Source organism: Cornus florida, unplaced genomic scaffold, assembly GCF_030987335.1.
Source record: "Cornus florida cultivar Cherokee Brave unplaced genomic scaffold, ASM3098733v1 CherokeeBrave_3.0.0_Hap2_Chr09, whole genome shotgun sequence".
Classification (NCBI taxonomy): domain Eukaryota; kingdom Viridiplantae; phylum Streptophyta; class Magnoliopsida; order Cornales; family Cornaceae; genus Cornus; species Cornus florida.
In genome coordinates this window covers 83,271,308-83,295,686 of record NW_026775579.1, presented here as the reverse complement: position 1 = coordinate 83,295,686, position 24,379 = coordinate 83,271,308, and the positions used below count along the sequence as shown (strand labels likewise).

Genomic DNA, 24,379 nt, shown 5'->3' with positions numbered 1-24,379 from the left:
AAAAAGAAAAAATATGACACTTATTTTAAGATGGAGAGAGTATATATTACCGAATATATATATATATATATATATATTAAACATTTAAAAATAAGTATTGCAATAGTGTGAGGACTATTATTGCTAGCCTAATTTCATATCCGATCCTCCTTTGAATATTTATAGCCAAATTTTATATTTTTTACATTTATATCGCAATTTTACATTTACCTTATAAGATTCTAAATTATAAACATTTTGTAAATTACATTTATTTAAAAAATTCAAACTTGTATTTTTCAAAGGCATTCGTAGTATCCTCTGTAAAAACGTATAAGAATATTTTTTGATTTTTTGAGCTATTGATTTAAGTGAATGAAATTGTATTTGGCTAATGCATACTTTTATTATTATACTAGTAATATTGTAAAATTAGTAATAAAAGTATTTTAAACAATACTGTTACTAAACAAATTTATCACTGCTCTAACTATAGAAAAATACTTTATATGATGCATCACTAAACACTAAACATATTTTTAACAGCCTTTTATCACAACTCTAAGTGCTTTTATCATTTCTACAACAACAACAACAACAACGCGATGCCATCTGCTGTGACAGTCTGTGGGGCACTGCATTTACCGGTTTATACTTGTCACGTGACTAACACGTGTTGACAGCCATATGCTGTGACAGTGTGTGGGGACTACATGTACATCTTACAAGGAATGGTGAAGCAGATGATCACAAGAAATTGTATGATAAAAAACGAAAAGGAGACAAGAAAAATCCATATATACGCCATCATCTATGTGTCTCAGATCCATCCATATCCACGTAGACATGGTCTTAAAAGATATCTATTACAGTACCATTATTATGTGATGAAAAATAAAAATGGAAAATGATATCATCGCCATTGAAGGCGTGGAAGTTCCATGCTTTGCAATTTATGGAATAAGCTCACTTCAGGACGTACAGTATTTTCAAGGATATTTCTTTCACACGTCAACAATCAACAAAGTTCGATGGAAATTTGCTTAAGTCACCAAAATTGGATTGCAAAAATATCAAATTTGTCCTTGTATTTTGTTCATAAAATCTATTTAGAAATAATTATTATTTGTGTTACGAATTTAACACGTTATTAACACGTTATGTTACTTACTTTAACACGTTATGTTACGTAATATTTATGCAACACATTATATTATTTAATATCAATTACACAATATATAATGTAAAGTTACTGCAAGAAAAATCTAAAATAATTGCATAATTATGCAATTGCATAGGGTCATTTTTTTTTCTTCTCCTAATTGGTACTCACACGTACATATCTCTATTGAGACTTGAACTCCTGATCTTCCTTTAAGAAGTAAGAGGCCGATACTGTTAGGGCACTAATTTGCTGATCATAGGGCCATCTTGTATCACAAGAAAGGATCTAGATTTCTATTCGTTAATGTAATTCAACTAAGTTAATACCATTTTATTTTTTTCTTATCTCTCTCCATTGAAATTTTTGTTAAAATATGAGACTTAAAATATGGCATTGGTATTATGTTATATCATTTCAAAGAACTCCGACACTAATATAAAATAATTATTAAAAATTTCATATTATTAAAGTCATTTTTAACACAAATTTGACAAGTTACACAATAACTAAAAGGACGTATAGCTCTTTGGCGTTATTTCTAAAATTAAAAAAAAAATAATGCTTTTGTAATAATAAGTATATTAAGTGTCTTGGTGATGCATTATAATAAGTAATTTTTACATAATAATATTTTTTAAAGTAATTATATTACTAATTCTACAATAATATCTTTTAATATGATGTCACTATATTTGATAGTAGTAATTTTACAGAAGGAGTGTAATTATTTTCATAAAAAAGAACAAAATTGTTTAAAATATTCACATCCATTCAGAACCAAATTAAAAAGCTCTACTGAATAATTAATTTTTATTAAATTTTAATATATATATTTTGAGTAAATATTTTATTACAACCGAACATTAAAAAATAAAAATAAAAATATTTTATATATAAACAAATGGAGAGTCATACGGCAGCCAGAGAAAGTGAAATTCAAACTATCACTTATTTTCGTTTTGTATTTGTGTCGTGCTGAAAGGGGGTAATACAATTTTTAAATGGACTAAATTTTCGTGTAATTATACTATACCTAAGGCGTTAAAAAGACTAAAATGACCTTTGACTAAATTTACACCTTGGAAGGGTAGAGTTGGAAATTGGTGACGCTTGCTCTGCTGTGAGGATAAGGATATAGAATAAGGAGGAGTATTGTATTATTATAGTCACTAAGATATGGATGGATATATTAGGTAATTCACGGGATCCTAATTGGCCAAGTTGTTCCTCGTTGAGTCTTTTGCAGCCAATCCATCCGCAATAATTGTATTAATGATTCTCATTTACAGACAAAAATGGTGGGCTTCACCAACCAAACGTACAAAAGACCAATTTCATAAATATATATATATATCTATATATTATACATATATCATTTATCACGTGTGTCTGGCCTTTATATACTTCTCGCAACCAATATTAGTACTTCTAAATACATTTTCAACTTTTGCTTTAGCAGAACTGATTTCTTAATTAAGAGAGAGAGAGAAATCTAGAGAGAGAATTAAGAAAAATAAGAAAGAAGAAGGGAATGCGAATTGGGAAGTATGAAATCGGAAGGACTTTGGGAGAAGGCAATTTCGGGAAGGTGAAATTCGCTAAGAAGATCGATTCAGGCCAACCGTTCGCCGTTAAGATCTTGGAGAAGAATCGAATTATCGACCTCAAGATCACCGATCAGGTTACTTATATATATATATATATATATATATATGTGTGTATGCATGCACCTATATATATACACATAGACATATTATCTATCATCTTTAATTTCATTTTGCTATATTTATTCTTCTTCTGATGTGTAGGATATATATTATGTATGTATTACACACACTTCAATTCATTGATTTGTTTGTCAGAAGCATTTTCTTTAATCTTCTGTGATTTTGTGAATGGTAGACCTTAATTAATTAATTTTGTGAAAATTTTCCACGAAAATATTTGCTGTTGAATTTTGTGGGTTAATTATAATTACTTAATTCTATTTTCGCTTCAATTCGCAATTTGTTTCCAACTGAGAAATTTTGAATTGAGCTGATGATTGACTAATTGGAGTAATTTGTATGTGCATATGTATATATAATAAAAGGGTATATTTCCATTGTTAGTTTGTGTGACTACATTTTCTTTCATTAAAGACAAATTGTTTGCGGTATTGAACTGGGTTTTTTATAAGATTCTTCTTCATATTGCATATATAAAATATTTTGGGATTTTTTATAAGATTCTTCATATTGCATAGGGGAGACAAATACCCTAACGCATACGCGTAGTATTATTTGAAAAAGTGTGCAAAAACGCTCCTAATCTTTTGACAGTATGCAAAAATTTCCATCTTTGTAATACTTATTTTGCCTTTTTACTTTTCAAAAAATGCATAAGGGGTATATATGTTACTAATCTTATAATATATGAGTATTATGTGCACATTACCTTATATATGTATATATACATATTTTTGAAACTTTTTTCTTCATATATATCTCTAAATATTTTTTAAAAAAAACTTTGAGAATTTATAAAACAAGGATTTGAATTTTTTGAGATTTCAGTTATTCTTTTCTACTATATATATATTTTTTCATACGAACATGATTAAACAATAAAATAAAATAAAATAATAAATTCCTAATTTCAGTGTGCTTTTTGGAGTTTGAATTTTTTTTTTCTTTAGTTTGCACTATTTTTTTGTTTTTTATTTTCTATTTATATCTTTACTTTTCTTTTATACTTTTATTTTATATTTTTATTTTTTCTTTTCTACTATATATATATTTTTTCATACGAACATGATTAAACAATAAAATAAAATAAAATAATAAATTCCTAATTTCAGTGTGCTTTTTGGAGTTTGAATTTTTTTTTTCTTTAGTTTGCACTATTTTTTTGTTTTTTATTTTCTATTTATATCTTTACTTTTCTTTTATACTTTTATTTTATATTTTTATTTTATATTTTTATAAAAGTATTTATTTTTATATATTTTATAAAATAGTTAATTTAGTCAATTTAGGGTATAAATTTGTTAGAGGGACTTATTTGCACCAGAGGTGTTTTTTACACGAAAGGACATCCTCTAATAGTATCATTTTCGATCATTTTATAAAATTATTTATTTTATATATTTTATAAAATAGTTCAATAAGGTTAATTTAGTCAACTTATGATTTATATTTGTCAAATGAAGCTATTTGCACCAAATTGAAATTTTAAAGGTATTTTTTTGTACGTGAAGGATGTGATACCCATTTTTAAATATGGGTATTTTTTGCACTTGACTTATATATAATATTTTACTACATATTAAAAAAATGTGAATTTTTTTTTTTAATGGAGTTTGCAGATAAAAAGGGAAATTGGTACCTTGAAGCTCATCAAACATCCAAACGTTGTCAGATTACAGGAGGTACGCAGGCCCCCCTACTTTAGTTTATCTCCTTCTTTCTCTCTCTATATGTGTGTGTATATATATATCAATATATATGCTATGTATATTGGTAAATATTTATCCATACAAATAGGAAATTTGATTGCCGCGTATATGGACGAGGCTCCGCTAATTTTGGTTGGTCGGGGGGCATAATAATTTCCTTCCTTCTAACTTCGTCATTCCTTCTGGATTGGACAGCGCACTACTGCTCCATAACAGTGACGTACTTTAACATACTATATGGGCATGTGAGGGCCGGCCCCACGTGGGCCCAAGTTTTGGCCCATCAATAAATGGTATTCCTGGATTGTTGTTATTGCCCGAAGTATGTCAATTTCAAATAACTAAAACAATGACAATACTAACCCACCGAAGGAGTCGAGTCACTTTTGTCATGTTTTTACACCCACAGAACTTGGATTCCTCTCAAACCCTTGTACTGGACCACATGGACATGTGAGACTAACACAGTAGTTACTAGTTGGTCCATGCCACATGGATAGGGCACAAGTAGGTTTCACACTGGATGACTCTCCACGGCTACCGGCCCAATGCCCTATGACACGTGTGAGATTTAATCCACAAACTTGCATAGCAAAGGAAATTTGAACTCACACTCACTACATTGGATATGATTCGTCTAGACACCGAAGTTCCGTCTTACCATCCAAAAAGTCCAACATCATCTAGTTCACACTTTGATGGAAGACTTATGAATCAGAATTCATTACAAATCTGCATTTCCATGACATAGGGTAATAATCGAACCAAATGACGTCCATTATTGGTTTTTTTTAATTTTTTTATAAAAAAATAAAAAGTCCATTAATTCAATGTTTGAGCTCAACTTGCAAAAATTAGAGACTATACGAGTCAAGTTTGAGCTCGAGTTGAGCAGAGAAATTGATGTTTTAGATCAACTCTTTTGAGTTTGAGTAACCTCGAGCTCAATAATGAGCCATTGTTCACAAACATATTCATAATTTTAATGAATCATGCCCATGTAAACGAGGCTGAGAATGTGGCTAAGAGATTCCTGTCACTAGGTGATCATTAGAATAGGAAAGCGCTGCGTTTGGAAGGATGTCATTCAATCCCTCGCCAGTTTAGTGATCTGAGCATTACTTCAATAGGTGTAACAGTGTCACGTTACTTAAATATGATGACCTCTTCAATTGATGATGTGGTACTGTTATATACATTGAATAAATGCTCGGACTCCTTTGGAGAGGAAGATCGAGTCTATTGGTTTGACAATTTATTGTAAGTTGTAGCGGAACACCAAGAGTACTATATTGATGTGGGATGCTATACATCCTTTTTGCCCATGTAACATGGATTATTCTATTCCCTTTGCCGCCAGATCTGCTACAAATATAGTTTCTTCATTGTCATTCAAGTGTTAAAGCTTGGACAATTATGATTATGTTAATGCTTCAGTTTTTCAGAAAATTAAAACGAAAATGCAAATGGATTGTTGATATATAGGATATGGTATATTTCTGATTATGCTTTTCTTTGTTAAATGAATATGATAAGCAGGTCTTAGCAAGCAAAACAAAGATTTACATGGTCCTAGAATATGTGAACGGCGGTGAATTGTTTGACAGAATTGTAAGAACAACTTTTTCATATATATGCCACTTCCAGTTGGTGCACCTTGTGCTTTAATTAGGATCAAGTCTGATATATATGATGTTCATGGTTTATGAATATTTATAGGTATCGAAGGGGAAGCTATCCGAGGATCAAGGCAGGAAGCTCTTCCAGCAGTTAATTGATGGAGTGAGTTACTGCCACAACAAAGGTGTTTATCACCGTGATCTCAAGGTACTTTCCAGACAGCCTTTGAAAATATGATGCGTGTATATATAAATGATATTCCAGGAGTCGAACAATAACACTACAATTGATGAAATGCCATATCATTGCATTTATTTGTTTTGAAATGTTCTTGATAGCTTATCATTCTATCTCCTATAAGCATTTTTTGTTTCAAAATGCAGTTGGAGAATGTACTTCTCGATGCCAAAGGGAACATAAAGATATCTGATTTTGGGCTTAGTGCACTACCCCAGCATTTCAGGGTATCTGTCCTATAGAACAATCCCTTTATGACTCATTCTTTTTGGTTTAGTTACTTATTTCACATATGTTCTTACTATTAGGATGATGGGTTACTGCATACAACCTGTGGTAGTCCCAACTACGTTGCGCCTGAGGTTCTTGCTAATAAGGGGTATGATGGTGCCACCTCTGATACGTGGTCATGTGGCGTCATCTTGTACGTGATTCTAACTGGATATCTACCGTTTGATGATAGAAATCTTGCAGTTCTATATCAGAAGGTTTGCAAAAGCTCTTATTGATTTCTTCACTTTGCATGACAGATTTTAGAAATTTAAATTGCATGAACTTTCATATTTAATCCTCGAGATGGATTTCAGATTTTCAAGGGGGAAGTTCATATTCCCAAATGGCTATCCCCAGGAGCACAGAACCTAATAAGAAGGATTCTTGATCCTGACCCTGTTAAGCGTATAACGATGGAAGAGATCAAAACAGATGAATGGTTCAAGCAAGACTATACGCCTGCCGAACCTGATGAAGAAGAAGAAGATATATACATAGATGATGATGTTTTGTCAATACATGAGGTGGTATAAACATGTATATCATTGTTGTTATGTTCATTGTTGGTTATATTTCAGTGATTTTGTGCCAAAAACTGATGGGATGTATTCCACTGGTGTAGCCATCAGATACAGAGAAAAGCCCAGAACCACCATCTCTCATCAATGCTTTTCAGCTCATTGGAATGTCTTCGTGCCTAGACCTCTCTGGTTTCTTTGAGAAAGAGGTACGAAAAAGAAAAAAAAAAAAAAAAACTAGCTATGTAATATTTGCTGATGCATAATTTTTGTTATTTATCGCTGAAGTTTTCTCATTTTGTTCAAGATATTTGATTGCAAATTATGCACATTTTGTTCGAGCCTTTTTTAGGATGTTTCAGAGAGGAAGATCAGATTTACGTCCAACTATTCCCCAAAAGAATTGCTTGAGAGGATTGAGGATATTGTAACTCATATGGGATTTGGAGTCCAGAGGAAAAATGGAAGGGTTAGTTCAATTAAAGCATAAACTTGCATATATCAATGCACTTTTTCACACGGAACCGGTTATATTTAATATCAATATAATCTGGAAGACTGAAACTCAGAAAATCTTTTTTTTTTTTTTTTTTTTTCTTTTCCCCCACCATTTCAAGTGATTGTGCCAGAACTGTGTGTATGTATTCTTAAAAGTGCCGGTATTAAAAAATCAGTATCTAGTACCATGACTGAGTGAGGTTTAATAATGGGAACATTATGTCAGTAATTTTGCATTCCAACTGAAAATTTTGCAATACCCTTGTCCATCTTTTTTAGCTTAAGGTGAGGCAAGAGTGCAAAGGCCAGAAAAGCCCGGGGAGCCTTTCAGTTGCAGCAGAAGTAAGCAATTTTTAAAATTTCAAACATGGTGTTATAGAAGTATATTATACTTCGTGATATGCTTACTGTCATAATTGTTGCAGGTCTTTGAGATAAGCCCGACCTTGTATGTAGTTGAATTAAGAAAGTCCTATGGAGATTCTAAAGTTTATAGACAGGTTCTCTCCCTCCCTCTCTCTCTCTCTCTCGGAAATGCAAATACAATTTCCTAACAGTTAATTTTAATTTATGGTGTGCGCAGCTGTGTAAAAAGCTATCAACTGATCTGGGCGTCTCGCCAAGTCAACAAAATTTGTTGAAGATGGAAGTTTTAGCATCTGGACTGGGGCCAGGACAGGAAATAGCAGTAGAACAAGCCTAGTAGAGTATCTGTATGAAAATCTTTGTGAAGAACATTGTGTAATTTGATACGTCTCGGAACTAGTATATCTATAAAATGCACACAGTTTTTCAGTCTTTCTTCGAGTTGCAGCAGAGTCTGAATATTGGCAGCTCAACAATTGAATATATAGCATTTGTAAATTTTGGTATTGCCACATATGAAACACAGATGGATCTATTTCATCGTTTTGATGCGAAGTGAAACAATAATCTGATTTGAGAGGAAAATGTTTCCAAAAAGAAAAAAAAGGATTTTAAGAAATTCATTTCGGAGAAGTTTAAGCAAAGCTATATAAGGTGTTTATGCTTATAACTAATATGACCACCACCCCCCAAAGAGGAGGTCCAAGACACGCTTACAAAAACAAGGTTTTTGAGTTTCATGTTGTAAAAAATATTGAAGTTGGAGCTCAGTTCTTATTTCCTTTCAAGTACTGGGAAGTTCAAAGTGTTGGTCAAACAACTTTTAGGAACTCATGGAGAATTATTTTTTGTGTTTCATCATCTAAGAGTAGCTATTAAGTATTAAATGATATAAATTGATTTAAATCAAACAGAAATACAATTGAATTCAAGGAGAATTCAGATAGAGTTTTCGGATTTAAAAAAATATTTTTGATTTTTTTAGCATCCAGGTTGTACTTCGTGCTTCCATGCTTGTATCCGGATTTTGATCTCCTAATGAAGCACAGAGCCATTCTGATGGTATAGTTGTGGAAGTTTAGTAGATATAACATGTAAACGGAGATGAGAATGGACTATATATATATATATATATATATTGTGGAATGGAGGGTGGAGTGCATTTAATTGATGCATTTTTTTCCCACTATTTTAAATCTGTTGCCATTAAACACGGGAAATGGAAGAGAGAAAAATATAATGCATTAGGAAGAAACACATGGTCAAAATCGTCCTAAAGATAAATCTACATTCACTAGCAAAATTCATCCTTCTAGGTGAAGATGACATTTGGTACATATTCATCCTTCAACCCTCTTTTTACCCTATAAAAACAGGACTTCCTATGTTATCTTTGAACCTTTCCTAAACACCTCACTCCATAGCATATCTATTTTCTTCACATTTTTCAGTTTTTGAGGCCTAGGAAGTGTGGTGCACCAGTGAACCGCAACCACTGATCTCCTTGTAAAAATGCACCAGATGTGAATTGTAGAATCTCATTTTTGTTTGTGATCACCTTGTAACCTTTCCAGTTAACCCTCTTATTGGTAGTAGCACCCGGACCTCGGTTTGCATACTCAGCATAGTAGCATGTATCGAGTGCAAAGTTCCCGGACCATGGCATCCAACCTTCAGGGCGGATTAAGTCTCCTAATGTAGATTCCATGATGACAGTCCGAGAGAATTCCTTCCATGGCCGGCCTAAGTACGTGGGAATTTGGAACCTGACAGGGTGCAGTTTTTCTTCTGGAACTATTCTGCAATTCTGGATCACCAAACCGGTGCTCTCAAACCGGCTGGTCCTCCCCTGAGCTGTCACTGTGTTCTGTTGGTTATCCATGGGCTTCCTAACAATTATCAAACAGTTTTGGATCATTGCAGAGGCATCACCAAAGATGAAGTCCACAGTGCCTGAGATGACACAGTTTCGATAGAATTGACGATGTGTCTGCACATACAATGTGTCTTGGTACCCATCCATTCTGCAGTTGTAGAAGGAAGCCATGTCTGACTGCACGCGAAGTGCCACGGCCTGGTGTCCTTGAGGACCAGCTGTGTTCTGAAATCCCATTGATTTGGCTATAAATCCACTTCCAATTGCAGCTGCAAGATCAATATGCACACTAGTATCATTACAGGCTAGCCTGTACTCATAAATGCTCACAGATACGCATGTGATACTTTTTAAACATATTTATAATTTGAAAATAACCCCCTTTTTTAAATGTCACTTTTTAAAGTATGGTACTATATCACATTGTCGTATCCTGTCACGTCCTTTCAGTATTCAATATCCGTGTCCATGTTTCATAACTCGAAATTAATGAGAAAGATTGAGAGGGAGAGAGAGAACTCACTAAATGAGGCAGTCCTGAAGGTGGGAAAGCCAGTAGTGTGGCTTTTACTTCCAGTGACAATTGTTTTCCGGGGTCCATCTCCATACATGAACACATTGACTTGATTCTTTGTAACAGTGATATATTCATCATAAATCCCTGCCTTAACGTATATAACATATCTCCCTTTTTGTTTCTTTGGATATGCTTCAAGAGCTGCAGCAATGGTCTTATACTGTCCAGTCCCATCCTTCGCTACCACGGCATCCGGTGCTGCTTGGTCACTGCTCTGTCCTGCTAGTAGCTTCCTGTCTCCAACCGAAAACCATGCAGGGTACCCTTCTGTGTCAACATAATTAGATTCCTCAAGAAGTCTCCGGGAAGTCGCGCTTGTGTTCAAGGACACGTTGAATATATTTAGAATGTTAGAAATGGAGGACACAATGGCTAGCGCGTTATCTGTGAGCTTTGTGGCATTCACAAGCCTATTTGACATCTGAATCTTCAAGTCAGGCTGAGTAACTCCATCCAGGCATGTGTCCTGGTACGACATCACAGCGCTCAGCCAGTTTTGGAGCTCGGCTTGTCTGTCATTGAGAGTGTGCAGGTCACTATCACCCACTGATGAAAATGAGGCCTCTAGTTCATCTGTGGCAAATTGCAACAAGTCCTGGCAATCCTCAACTGCCATTTTTTGATCCGACTCTTTGGCCTCTTTCCCAATTTTACCCGCCTTTTCTAACGCTGATTGCACCTCTTGGATGGTCAAGTTAAGGGCAGCTTGGATGTAGCTTTGTGGGGTGGCAGTTTGGTCATTGGCAAGAGAGCTAACACTGTCAACACATGCTTGCTTATAATCAGTTGGGGCACAAATGGCTGCGATGGACTTTGAGCTTGTGGACAACACATCATCACCACCACTCGACGATTTGTGGTGGCTTATACCAGCAATTAGGCCAATTACTACTGCCACGACAAGGATACCGGAGACTCCAAAGGCAATGAGCTTGCCTCGTCCCATGTCTCGGGTGCAGGACCTAATTATTTTGTGATGAAGAAACTTTGGCCTGAAGGTGGTGAGGTTCTGAAAGTACTAGACTCTGCGATCATCAATGGGATTAATGAATATTGGAATGGGAAGAATCACTAAAAGTTGAAAAATCATGAGGAGGTGTTATATGTATTGGTGGCCAAAAAATAAGGGTGACAATTAGTCCTTTGGACAGGGATGGATGTTCAATTTTGACGGTTGGTCCTCTTAGATAAAAATGGAATTTCAGTTTAGTTGGTTAGTGGTGTGGCTTAGCTAGGGGCATATAGTCCTCCAACTGATATATAGGACTCTTGGAATGGGAAGGTTGATGGTTAAGGGCAGTTAGTACTATATCGTCCCCCATATTTCTCCGAAATGATCTCATACTCATTCATGCTTTTTGACAATTTGGGGATTATTTAAAGTAGGCACCCATTTATGCCAAACATATTAACATCAGCTTCTGTCTCATATACACATGGTTCACACATATCGCCTTTTCCACAGTAGTTAAGTTCCAAATAGGCCGCCATTGATTACAAACTAGCATTTGCCAAACTAGGTTGAAAAAGAGAGAGATCAGCCTAACTTGCTTACAACCACCACCACCAATTTTTTCCCCCAATTTTAAGGGCCAATCGTCAACTAATTTTAAGTTGTTTCTCATTTAATTTGATGTACAACTAAAATTTAAATCCTTAAATAAGGCACACAAATTAATATAAAAATATCAGTGAATATAGTAGGAAAACAATTATACTTCATTGGAATATATTCCATTAAATGATTGTCATATAAATATTTGCTGCAACAATACATAACAGCCCATTTCCATTTATATTACATGCAATTTTTTAACAAATTTCCAAATATGTAAACTTGTTAAATATACTAAATGGTATTTGATTTTAGGTTAATTTGCACTCACATGTAATAAAGACAGGTAAATATAATTTATAGAATTTTTTGTAACACTCTATCTATGGTACTAAATCATAGATACTAATAGTTGTTTTCTTTGTAAAAATTAAGGTTGATCTCTCTAATTTTATTTATTTAAAAAATCTATATGGTTCCTTGATATTAAATATAGTTTAATAATAAAATTACTTTTAACCCCTTCAAATTCCAATAAACCCCTCGCTGTAAAAAATCAAATGTAGTAATGTAAAAGGTTTATTGGAAATATGTGGTACTCCTAGAGGTTGTTTTCTAACGAACGACACCATCACCATATGTATAGAGCTCCAACTACCCTCTGTAATTTGTAAATATTCTAAATTATGCTCTACTACAAAACACTCTTGCCATTCTAGAATTTTATACTCTATAAATATTAATAAATTTTCAATATTCTAAGTCTTTCGTGTCTCTATAATATTCAATAATCTTTTACATAATATAAAAAAACTCTTGAATCTAACTTCACTTATGCATGCAGACGCCGTGTGACGAAACCTCCTACAATTTCGCCAGACGTGACAAGAAGCGATTGTTAACTCACATTTATGGTGAACATACATAGAGACTAGGCACAGATCTATGGTGAATAAGAGAATTTTTTTTCCTTTTGCTGTCATGCCCACTAGTTTTTCTTTTATGAATTATATACTTACAAAATTTTGAACTTGTCCTCGCTGAAATTAGAATAAGACTATTGCCTCTCCTAACATTTTTTTTTTTGGCCGAAGGTCGTCTCCTTTCATGTACTTTTCATGTCCATCCCTGGTTATGCCCATTGCTCTTATGAGCGAAAAGCTCCAGCACCAATCCGGGTATTTGGGACCAGCCGTCCCTGGTTATGCCCATCGCTCTTGTGAGTGGAGCTATAGCACCAATTCGGGTCTTTGGGTCCAGCTAGAGGTGCAAATGGGTTTTAAATATGAATTAGGAGAAATTCGTAAGCGTCTCATTTTGTAATGACTAGTCTTATTATTGTTTTGGGTAAATTACACTGCCCTTCTTTAAGGTTTCGCCAATATACAGAGACCTCCCTTCTTGTTTGTCGAATTATACAGACTTCCCTGTTCGGCTAGAATGCCACTTGCCACTTGACCTTTTATTTCTTAGCAAGTGTTTGGCGCTCGGCTAGAATGCCACTTGCGACTACCACTCTTTATTTTTGGCAAATTTTTGGCGTTCGGCTCATAGTGCCAGCTTCAACTTACTTTGCAGTCTTTCAAACATTCAAATTTTCAGAGGAAGATAGCTCTTTATAGATATTAAAATTCAGAACTTTAAATTAGATGGTGTTAACTTTTATTGTGTAATTACATTTCTATCCTTATTATATATATTTTATTTTATTTCAAAGTTTCAAAGACCAAAATGCCCATCTATATTTATTATTACTTTTCAAGTCTGAAGTATATGACGCAGGATATTCGACTATGAGGCGGTCTAATGGCAAGTGCTCAAGAAATTTATTGGACTCAATATAAGGTTGATATATTGGGGTGCTTAACTTTATCAGCCCTAGCTATGAACATTTTTCGCATTTCATACTATGATCCGACGAGCTGGCCTGAGAAAAAAAAAAAACACAGAATAGATTACTTTTCACCATCTCTTTGTACCCTTGATTTTTTTGTGATGTTTTTTTTTTTTTTGCTTGCATGTAGTTTTTTTGTTGGGGATAGTAGTCACTGGTGTATTTATGTGTTTCTAATGATGGACAGGAAATGACTTTGTTTATGAATTGAAATTTTATTTGTCAATTGTTCTCTTTGTATCATATGGACTACTACTCTTTTGAATGTCTCAGTTACTAACCAATACAAATAATTAACAATTTTAAGGTCTTGAAATTCTGACAATTACCGTCTTGCTCCTCCAACAACGGGCGTTCCTATGAGCCTTGTCATTACTGTTCTATGGAAAATTGTAACCTCAAAATGCCACAAATTAAACCTCTTTTTCTTCAAATCTTCTTTTTTTTTTTTTTTTGGTTTTCCTTCTCCCTTTACAGATTTAGAAGGAAGTGAATTTAACAACTTTTGATTAATAGAAGATGCTTAATTTCTCTTATTATATTTGAAATCCAAAACCACCACCACCCCAGCTCTTGTCCATGCAATTTTTTTTTGGAATTAGATTATTAGATGATTAGTTTCATCAATTAAGAAAAATGAATAGTTTGCCATATGCAAATTTCCTGTTTTAATATGTGTGTGTGTGTGTGTATGTATATCTCTTGCATATAGAGGAACACATCACCGCTGCTACTGGACATTGATCACGGTGGTATGTGGAGGTGGGTGAGTTGGGATGTGAGTCACAAAAAAAAAATTATTTTTTATTTCTCATTATCTAGGTTCAAAGTTACCTTGGTTAAGATTTTTTTGCCATTCCTTGTCGATTTTCATCAAATCAGTAACATCCAAAATTTTTGGCAAACTCAGGTTTTTGGATTTATGATACAATTGAAACAATTGATTGGATATAATTGGATTGGCAAAAAAAAAAAAAATAGGGCATAGATTGAGAGTTGTGTATAACTAATTTAGCTTCAGATTTAATCGAGAGAGAGAAAAATAAAGATTACACTTGTTATTACAGTGAAACTAAGAAAGGAGAGAGAAAATTGGGGAAAGAGATAAAAGTTGCAAGTTGTCGTTTGACTTTTTTGACGATGTTTGCATCGATTTACCTATTCTGCAATATAAAGGTTGGAGGGTATTGATGTATTTTTAGTAGTCAAGGAGATCATGAAAAGGGTACTATTGGAAGTTTTGATTAAAAAGAATATTTACTTCATTGTTGACTGAGTTGACCATTAATAGCCTTTAACGGATGGGAATCCAATGTTACAAAGATACAAACTTTAGGGGAGATCGGTGTAATTTGACAAATAAGAGGAGAGGGGGGAGGTCTGTGTATGTTAACAAAACCTCAGGGGAGGTCTGTGTAATTATCCTATTATTTTTTATGATAGCCGCATATGAGGGTTAAAGAGTCCATTCACATTTTCTCACACACACACACACATATATATATAATAACTTCATTCACTATTTACAAAATAAAATAAAAAAAGAAAGAAATAAAATAAAATAGCTTCACTGGCTATTTCTTAATCCCTCTGGTTCCTCTCACATTTGATTTTGAAGTTGCGGCAAATCATTACTTTTGCTTAAAAGTGGATTAGTTTAATTATAAGATAATTTTTTCAATTAAGTTTATAAAATTAACGAGCTTTACAACAATCTCAAATATAAACTTATTTGTCTCACGACACTGTCTTTGAGTCGACTTTGATAATAACCTTCTTATAATAAATTATTTATATTATTCCGTATTTAATAAGCAGAACACGATTTGTGAACCATCAATCTTTTTAATTTAAAAGGCTAAAAAAAAAAACTATCATTTAACTACGACATGATACTAATACTGATGATATTAACTTATTAAATCAAATTTTTAGTCTAACACGGTAATTTAATACTCATTAAGCTTAGAAGTATGTTCAACTTAATTTCTTTCCTTTATGAGTTTTGCCAAGAACGAGCCTCTCTAATCCAGCCAATTAAAACCTGAATAAATGACAAAAAGTTTTTACCATTCCCATGAGAGGCATGGTGATGTAACCACTTTTTTCACAACTTTTTATTTTTACCTTCTTTCTAGCCTTCAGCTTAGTATTATTTAATTAATTTATCTAAAATAAAAAAAAAAAAAATCAAAAGACAAAAAAAAAATAAAAAAATTGTAAAAAAAAGCTTTGAACAGAAACCCTAAAATACGGCCCCCAACCCAACCTTCACTCACAGAGTCAGAATACGATTCCGCCGATCTCAACTCGTTCTTCCCAGACCATGATATTGATATATATAGATATATATACACACACACGTAATCTTTTATATAGTATTTTTTATTTCTAAATTATATTTAAATTATGAAATGACGCTCAAAATTCGCATACATACACAGACGAAAATCCTGAGATTGCAAAGAAGAGCGATCAGGCAAGAGGGAACTGCAATCACCTTATTTTAGGGTTTTCAATCAGTTGGTTCTCACTTCTCACGTCCTTTCAGGTATGAAAATTTGGAACAAAAATTAAAAAATCATTTTGTTTGCTTCATATTTGAAGTCGTTCTGAATTTTTGCGAAGTTTGACATTACTGTGGTTGAAATCGAATTATTTTGTATCATTTGAAACAGCAATAGAATAAAAGGACTTATTATTTGTTTTCATGTCACCTCAAAACAATTCATTTCATTTTGTTCTTATTGACGGCAAATTATTGTAGCTCATAGTGTTTTTTTCATAGAATTATGGCTATTTGGTTATTGGGTATCTTAAAGTATCAAGTTATGGCCTTGAATTGATTGCCCAAATTATTGTTTCGAGAACTTCTGAATCCAATTTGTGATTTAGAATATGTGTAAATGCTTAATAGCAGGTAAGCAACAAGATGGTCATGATATATGTGCCAAGTATGAGCTTGAAGAGCTTATGCAGTTAAGCTCTATGCTGGGTCTTGCCCGGAGTTGGTTAATGCATAGATGATTCTTTGCGAAAAAAACTTCTTAGCTCCACTTAATTCAACTCTACAAATTCTTTTTCCAACTATTTGGGATTGGATTTATGTATCATTTGCTCTATTTTGATCCATAACATCATACAAACTACATGCCATCACATGTTTCTTTACTATCTCAACTCGTGTTAGTTTTAATTTTCTTATTTCCCTAGCATTACTCTCTGTATGGACCCATTGGCCTTCCTAACTGGTGTAGTCTATTTTTTACACTGCACATTCTAAAATACAGTAATCAATATTCTCTCATTTTATTTGCAGTAAGTGCTACTTAAACCGTGGAAAGAAATGTTTTGAGAAAATTCCTTTAGCTGCATGACTTTAATATATGGGTTTTGCTAGGTTTATACATTTTATTATACTTGTTTGAACACTATACCATGACCGTGAAAGATCATGACCTGTGGTATACCATACTATTGAAGAGTACTGAAAAAGCATATTGAATGACCAGACTTTATTAACTTGCCCAAACTTATTTGAACTAGTAGGCTTGGAAGTTCTTATCTTGGTTTTTCGTCAAAGCTTCAGGAGTTAGGTTTGATGTTGGTTATATTCAAATTAATATTGAATTATCCCTTAATTTGATTATATGAAATAAATGAAGTTGTATGCAATAAGTGACAGCGCAGCAGTAATCTACTAGCATCTTTTGCTTGGGTCAATGACACTGGTATGCTCAATCTTGTATTGATTGTGGTATACGAAAAGATGGTTTCTTATCATTACTTTTCTATATTATCTCTTTTTCAGCTGTCCAAACACCATTTTTACAAGGTTGAGAGAGCCTTTCAGTAAAACTTGAAGGATAGTTTGCAGTTTTGAAGGAGAAACTCAAGGCCAGCTGGGGTTCTTAATTTCTCTTGTAGGGCATGCAGCTGGAGCTTTTCACACTGAAGGCACATCAGACTATTGAAGTATGTGGTGCAACTGCTATTCTTATTTCGTCTCTGAAAACTTTTATCACTTTGATGCGATGAACACTTGCAAAGAAAGAAACACTTACCATATGAAGAAATGATATTTTACTTTAGTTTTGGCCTTTAAATACCAAGGTTAAGGATTTTGTTTCGTTGTGGAAGTTGAAGATTTTGTTTAATTTGGAAGATATGTATTCAATTTATTTAGGTTCCGCACAACATTTTAGTACTCTGGGGTTTTTGTTATTGCAACCAGGACTAAGACTGATGCGTAAATTATGTTGTAGTCTCTTCTTCAAATAACCTAATGGATAATTGTTTTAAAAAAAATTGTTATGTACATGTTTCCTGTAGCCAGATCAGATAAGGTTAAAGCAGCTGCAGTTCAGTTTCCCAAATGGTTGAGGAGATGGCGTCATTTCGCCCCACTGGATTTGGTGACCCTGGTTGGGAGCATGGCATTGCTCAAGATGAAAAAAAGAAGAAGGTCAGATGCAATTATTGTGGAAAAGTAGTTAGTGGAGGGATATACAGATTGAAGCAACATTTAGCTCGACTTTCCGGAGAAGTAACATATTGTGATAAGGCTCCAGAGGATGTATGTCTGAAAATGAGGGAAAATCTGGAAGGATGTCGTGTCAGTAAGAAGTTAAAGCAAGTTGAATATGATGAACAAGCATATTTGAATTTCCACTCCAATGATGATGTAGAGGAGGAGGAAGAGCATGTTGAATATAGAAGCAAAGGAAAACAATTGATGGGTGATAAAGGTTTGGTTATAAATTTGGCCCCTCTTAGATCATTAGGATACGTTGACCCTGGTTGGGAACATGGTGTTGCTCAGGATGAGAGGAAAAAAAAGGTAAAATGCAATTACTGTGAGAAAATAGTTAGTGGTGGTATTAATCGGTTTAAGCAACATCTAGCTAGAATACCTGGAGAAGTTGCACCTTGTAAAAATGCACCTGAGGAAGTATATCTTAAGATAAAAGAGAACATGAAATGGCATCGTACTGGAAGGAGGCATAGACGTCCCGATACAAAGGAGATATCAGCTTTTTATATGCACTCGGATAATGATGAAGAAGAGGAAGATCAAGAGAAAGATTCTGTACATCGTATGAGCGATGAAAAAGTTTCAGTTGGAGATAAAAGATTGATCAGAGACTCAATGAGGACTTCTAGAAGGATGACCCCTGGTAGTGGGTCTGAACCCTTATTGAAAAGATCAAGATTGGATTCTCTTGTTCAAAAGAAGGCAAAGAATCAGATGCCAGTATCTTACAAACATGTAAAATCGGGGTCCAGCAAAAAATCTCGCAAGGAAGTTGTTTCGTCAATTTGCAAATTCTTCTATCATGCAGGAATTCCTTCACATGTTGCAAACTCTCCATATTTTCATAAGATGCTGGAGTTGGTTGGTCAGTATGGACAGGATTTGGTGGGACCTTCAAACCGAGTTATATCTGGTCGTTTTCTACAGGATGAAATTGCAACCATCAAAAACTATTTGGTTGAGTATAAGGCTTCCTGGGCAGTCACCGGTTGTTCTATTTTGGCAGATAGTTGGAAAGATGCTCAGAGTAGGACATTAATAAATTTTTTGGTTTCTTGCCCCCGTGGTATATACTTTGTTTGTTCAGTTGATGCCACTGATATAGTGGAAGATGCCACAAATTTGTTCAAGTTGCTTGACAAAGTGGTGGAAGAGATGGGTGAGGAAAACGTAGTGCAGGTAAAGTCAATTATTTCTTTGTTTTAGTCTACTTTCAAGTAGTTCCTAATATGTAGCTTTGATTGGCTATCAGCTGACCAAGAACCCCAATTCATTGTAGGTAATCACTGAGAATACTCCCAGTTATCAGGCTGCTGGAAAGATGCTTGAAGAGAAGAGAAGGAATTTGTTTTGGACTCCTTGTGCTGCCTATTGCATTGATCAGATGCTTGAAGATTTTGTTAAAATAAAATGGGTGGGGGAGTGCATTGAGAAAGGCCAAAAAATGACAAAGTTCATTTACAACAGGATCTGGTTGTTGAATCTTATGAAAAAAGAATTTACTGGGGGACAGGAACTTTTGAGGCCATCTGTTACTCAGCATGCTTCAAGCTTTTCTACTTTGCAAAGCTTGCTGGAACATAGGATTGGTCTTAAAAGAATGTTCCAGTCGAATAAATGGATTTCTTCTCGGTTTTCAAAATCAGAGGAGGGTAAGGAGGTGGAAAAAATTGTATTGAATGCCACATTTTGGAAGAAGATGCAGTATGTTAGGAAATCGGTAGATCCCATAGTACAAGTACTGCAAAAGGTTAATAGTGATGAAAGCCTCACAATGCCTTCTATTTATAATGATATGTACAGGGCAAAGCTTTCAATCAAAACCAATCACGGTGATGATGTACGAAAATATGGGCACTTCTGGAGTGTGATAGACAATCATTGGAATTCATTGTTCCACCACCCCCTATATTTGGCTGCTTATTTCCTGAATCCATCATATCGATATCGTCCTGATTTTGTAGTGGTAAGGAAAAATTATTATCTTTTTCTTATTTAAAATTTTATTCTTTGTCAATGATCTCACCAAAATTTCTATATTATGTACAATTGTAGCATCCAGACGTTGTGCGTGGACTAAATTCATGCATTGTTCGACTGGAGCCAGACAATGCAAGAAGGATCTCTGCATCCATGCAGGTGACATTTCCTTATTGAACTCGTCATTTTTTCTGGAGGAGGGGTGAATTTTTCTTTTCTTCTTTTCCCTTCAATGCTTAGATGCAATGTTTCAGATTTCTGAATTTGGCTCTGCAAAAGCTGATTTTGGAACTGACTTGGCAATCAGTACCAGAACTGAACTTAATCCAGGTGATGGCAATAGAATGCTCAAAGCAACTCAATTATTTGACATTGTAGACATGTGGCACACACACGAGCACACATATACACCCATACGTGCATACATCATACACATTGAGAGTTAATGCATTTATTACCACTGTAGCAATCAAATTTGTCCTGATGTGAACATCTTTCTTTGCTAGCTGCATGGTGGCAACAACATGGGATAAATTGCTTAGAGCTGCAACGAATAGCCGTACGCATATTGAGTCAGACATGCTCATCTTTCGGATGTGAGCATAGCTGGAGTATATATGATCAGATCCACAGCCAAAGGCGAAATCGTTTAGCACAGAAAAGATTGAATGACTTCATTTATGTTCACTACAACTTGCGACTTAGGGAACGCCAAATAAGAAAGAGGTCCAATGACTCTATCTCAATTGATAGTGTTCTGCAAGAAAATTTACTCCATGACTGGATTGTGGAGACAGAAAAACAAGCCTTACAAGAAGATGAGGTATCTTTCAAGCTCATTCTTTTTAGAGAGATTAATGAATGCCTATACACGTGGTAGTTGCTTTCCCTATCCGAAGGAGATGTGATAAACTTATACCTTGGCATATCCAATAACCAATTGTAACGGCATTTTAGATTGATCACTTCATATAAAGCTAAAATGATATAAAAATTAAATCGATTGGGTCTAGCAGGAAAAATTAAAGAAATAAAAATAAAGAATTGAAAGACTAAAGCCTGTGTTGTGCATCTACAAAAATTTACGCTTTCCACCCTACCTTAATTCCTTTTAAAAGCTAAGCTTTATAGTTGCTGCTGTCTAAGGCACCATCCAGAGGTGTAGTTGTTCAAGTGGGCGAGTTTAGTTGGCGAAATCTACAAGAGATTGTATCCTGATTTGTGTTCAAGTCTGTTCTTGAGTTGAGCCACCATCACCTTCTTGCCTATGAAAGGATGCCGTTCGCTCTCTTGAATGTTAACTAACATCTGGTCTCACTGATGACAAATTTGACTGGATTTTGATTTGTCTTTTTGTAGGAAACGCTTTATAATGAAATAGAACAAGTTGATGCATATGAGAACGACTTGATCGAGTATGAAGATGGAAATGGAGAGGCTAGGAAGGGATCCATGGAGATGGTGACTTTGGCTGATGTAGAACCCTTGGATGTTGAACCTATTAACAATGTTGGTACTGCCACTGATGATGAAGATGAGGATGATGATGATGATCTCAATTTTCTTGACGATGATTTGAGTGATTAGTTGAATTATCTGTCTAAATTGACAGGGTTGAAGTAATGAATATGAAGAATGATTAACAGTCACTAAAATGTAGAGTCCAGTTGGTTGGATTTGCTGGTAATTCCAGTCATGTATAGTATATTATCCTTTTTTGTTAAATTCGAGTTAATTAGTCCAAATATCCAAAAGAAGCATGAAGTGGGTAATGTACCTCATGAATCTTTGGCCAGTTTCTGCCGCATGAGGCGGCCATCGACGGACACTCACTGGAGAAGCCATAAAAGGGGAAGAGAAGTGAGTGGTATTGAAATTGAGGAAGCAGAGGTGGAGAGGAAGATCATGGCATTGCAGAGAGTAGTGCCTGGAGGTGAGTCACTAGGCGTTGAAAAGCTCTTTCAACACACTGCTGGCAACATATTGGCATTGCATGGTCATACCCAATACTATTTTAGGCATCAATACACCTACAAGGCTGGGATTGACAAACTTACAGGTCTCAATTTCAAGGGTTCTTTTTTTTTTTTTTTTAGAGTGCGTACATCAGTCTCACACGCATCATTCAAATCAAGAGTGTGGTTCGAAAATAAGACCTTGAAGAATTACTTTTCGAATTCCTGCCAACGCTATTACAATTTTTTGCAAAATTATAACTAACGTTGAATTTGTCTTCAATCTCTTTTTCCGCAAAGATTGCATATACCTATCAAAGCTAGTAATGCTATGAATTGGGGTAGTGACGGCAATTGTCAGTGGAGATGGCTTGTATGAGTTCAGCCTGGCATGAACCAAAATGGGCTTAGACCATGTTTCCCTCCTTTTTTAAAAATTTTTTAAGCCTCGCCCATCTATTATCGGTGCATGGTAATACATTTGTTTTGAAATTTGTAAAATGAGAAGAATCACCTGTCACAAGAGAAAATGTCTCAAGTCTCTCTGATGCATGTTCAACTTCATCTAACATAAGTATCATTATAAGTAAATTAATAGAGAGTAATTTATTCGTGTCCGAGGGTGAGGGGGATGATGGGGGTGGGAATCGAACACTAGTACTCTCCAACTAAACTAAAGGTCCTTACCACTGGGCCAAGCCGCACACCATTCCCGTCCATTTAAAAAAACTTGTCATTCGCCAGAAGAAGTAGCTAACCTAAAAAAGATGTTAAGAATTATGAGGTTTTCTTAATCAAACCGCCAATCCATGAGCAACAGATGCAGCCCAATGGAGTTGGTCTTAATGGATTTGGCTCTCACTTAATCTACTACTTATTGTCTTCAGAAATGGTATTTAAATATAGAATGATGTATTATTATTATTATTATTATTTAAAGCTAATGCGAGTATTTGAGGAGTGGGCACTCATCTCTCGTGATCCAATCGTGTCTGTTTTTTCCATATGAACGGATCTATGCCATCAATTTAGAGGAGATGGAACAGAACCGATTTGACCACCCAATTCTAAAAAATAAAAATCTTTTGATTATGGTTTGATTTCAATTTAAAACGCAAAAAGACTAAGAATTAATAGTGCTAAATATTTTTAATAATATTTACTATATAATACTCTTATTCACTTTTCACTGATTGAGAATATAACTTATTATACAAGGACGGAGGCATGTGTTTTGTAATGTTCCAAGTCCATTCAGGGGCAATTGCCCCCACTAGAATTTTTATTTTATATTTTATATTTTATATTATATCCCCCCGTAAACAAATTGTTTTGAAATATATACATATAAAAATTAATCATTGCCCCCACATAAATTTTAGAAAAATAGCACTATTGTCCCAACAAATTCACATTGAGCTCCTTTAAAGAGTTAGGGCAATGGGCCAAACCACTGAAAGCATCAATTTAACCATCAAACACGATATACAGAAAGTTATTATAATGGTTTGAATTTTTTTTCGCTTATTATAATGGTTTGATTTTATTTTATTTTATTTTTTTTGCTGTTAAAGGTCGCCCCCACCCACATAATTTTCTGAATCCGTCCTTGATTATACATCATAATACTATCATTTATACAATCCAAATTTTGATATACTTTTTTTTTTTTTTTTTTCTCTTTATATTGTTTGGACAGACATTAGAATTGAAGTCTAGAAAGCAAGGATAGTTTCCCATTTTATTTCTTTGTTTTTCCAATATCTAATAGATATATATATATATATATATATATATATATATATATATATTTTCATGTTGAAAAAATTAAAGTCATTTGTCCACTTTTTTATTAATTATATATATATATATATATATTGTCTACTTTTTATTGACTTTTTCTTTTTTTCTTTTAT

The 24,379-nt window shown here is 34.2% G+C and overlaps 4 protein-coding genes across 5 annotated transcripts; 3 read left to right on the top strand and 1 right to left on the bottom strand.

Moving 5' to 3' along the window:
* Positions 1-2,535: 2,535 nt before the first annotated feature.
* On the top strand, positions 2,536-8,524 carry LOC132274716 (CBL-interacting serine/threonine-protein kinase 1-like). Its single transcript, XM_059776055.1, has 12 exons — positions 2,536-2,825; positions 4,491-4,553; positions 6,120-6,191; positions 6,300-6,407; positions 6,584-6,664; positions 6,746-6,925; positions 7,025-7,234; positions 7,333-7,437; positions 7,581-7,697; positions 8,006-8,068; positions 8,152-8,226; positions 8,310-8,524. Exons 1-12 carry the CDS (start codon positions 2,676-2,678, stop codon positions 8,427-8,429), a joined length of 1,344 nt encoding a protein of 447 aa, XP_059632038.1. The 5' UTR covers positions 2,536-2,675; the 3' UTR covers positions 8,430-8,524.
* Positions 8,525-9,426: 902 nt separating this feature from the next.
* On the bottom strand, positions 9,427-11,491 carry LOC132274714 (pectinesterase-like). Its single transcript, XM_059776053.1, has 2 exons — positions 10,492-11,491; positions 9,427-10,237 (listed from the first exon to the last, which is right to left on the bottom strand). The coding sequence occupies exons 1-2, from the start codon at positions 11,489-11,491 to the stop codon at positions 9,540-9,542; spliced, it is 1,698 nt and encodes a 565-aa protein (XP_059632036.1). The 3' UTR covers positions 9,427-9,539.
* A 1,447-nt stretch (positions 11,492-12,938) lies between these two features.
* On the top strand, positions 12,939-24,230 carry LOC132273005 (uncharacterized). Its single transcript, XM_059774050.1, has 9 exons — positions 12,939-13,014; positions 16,915-17,005; positions 18,351-19,707; positions 19,808-20,494; positions 20,584-20,667; positions 20,763-20,838; positions 21,015-21,331; positions 21,868-22,087; positions 22,166-24,230. The coding sequence occupies exons 1-9, from the start codon at positions 12,939-12,941 to the stop codon at positions 22,726-22,728; spliced, it is 3,471 nt and encodes a 1,156-aa protein (XP_059630033.1). The 3' UTR covers positions 22,729-24,230.
* On the top strand, positions 16,144-22,246 carry LOC132274713 (uncharacterized). 2 transcript variants are annotated; one of them, XM_059776051.1, is made up of 8 exons: positions 16,144-16,545; positions 17,806-17,969; positions 18,331-19,707; positions 19,808-20,494; positions 20,584-20,667; positions 20,763-20,838; positions 21,015-21,331; positions 21,868-22,246. In XM_059776051.1, the coding sequence occupies exons 3-8, from the start codon at positions 18,370-18,372 to the stop codon at positions 22,093-22,095; spliced, it is 2,730 nt and encodes a 909-aa protein (XP_059632034.1). In that variant the 5' UTR covers positions 16,144-16,545; positions 17,806-17,969; positions 18,331-18,369; the 3' UTR covers positions 22,096-22,246. The 2 variants fall into 2 exon arrangements, with proteins under 2 accessions (XP_059632034.1, XP_059632033.1); XM_059776050.1 differs by having other exon boundaries at positions 18,327-19,707.
* Positions 24,231-24,379: the final 149 nt, after the last annotated feature.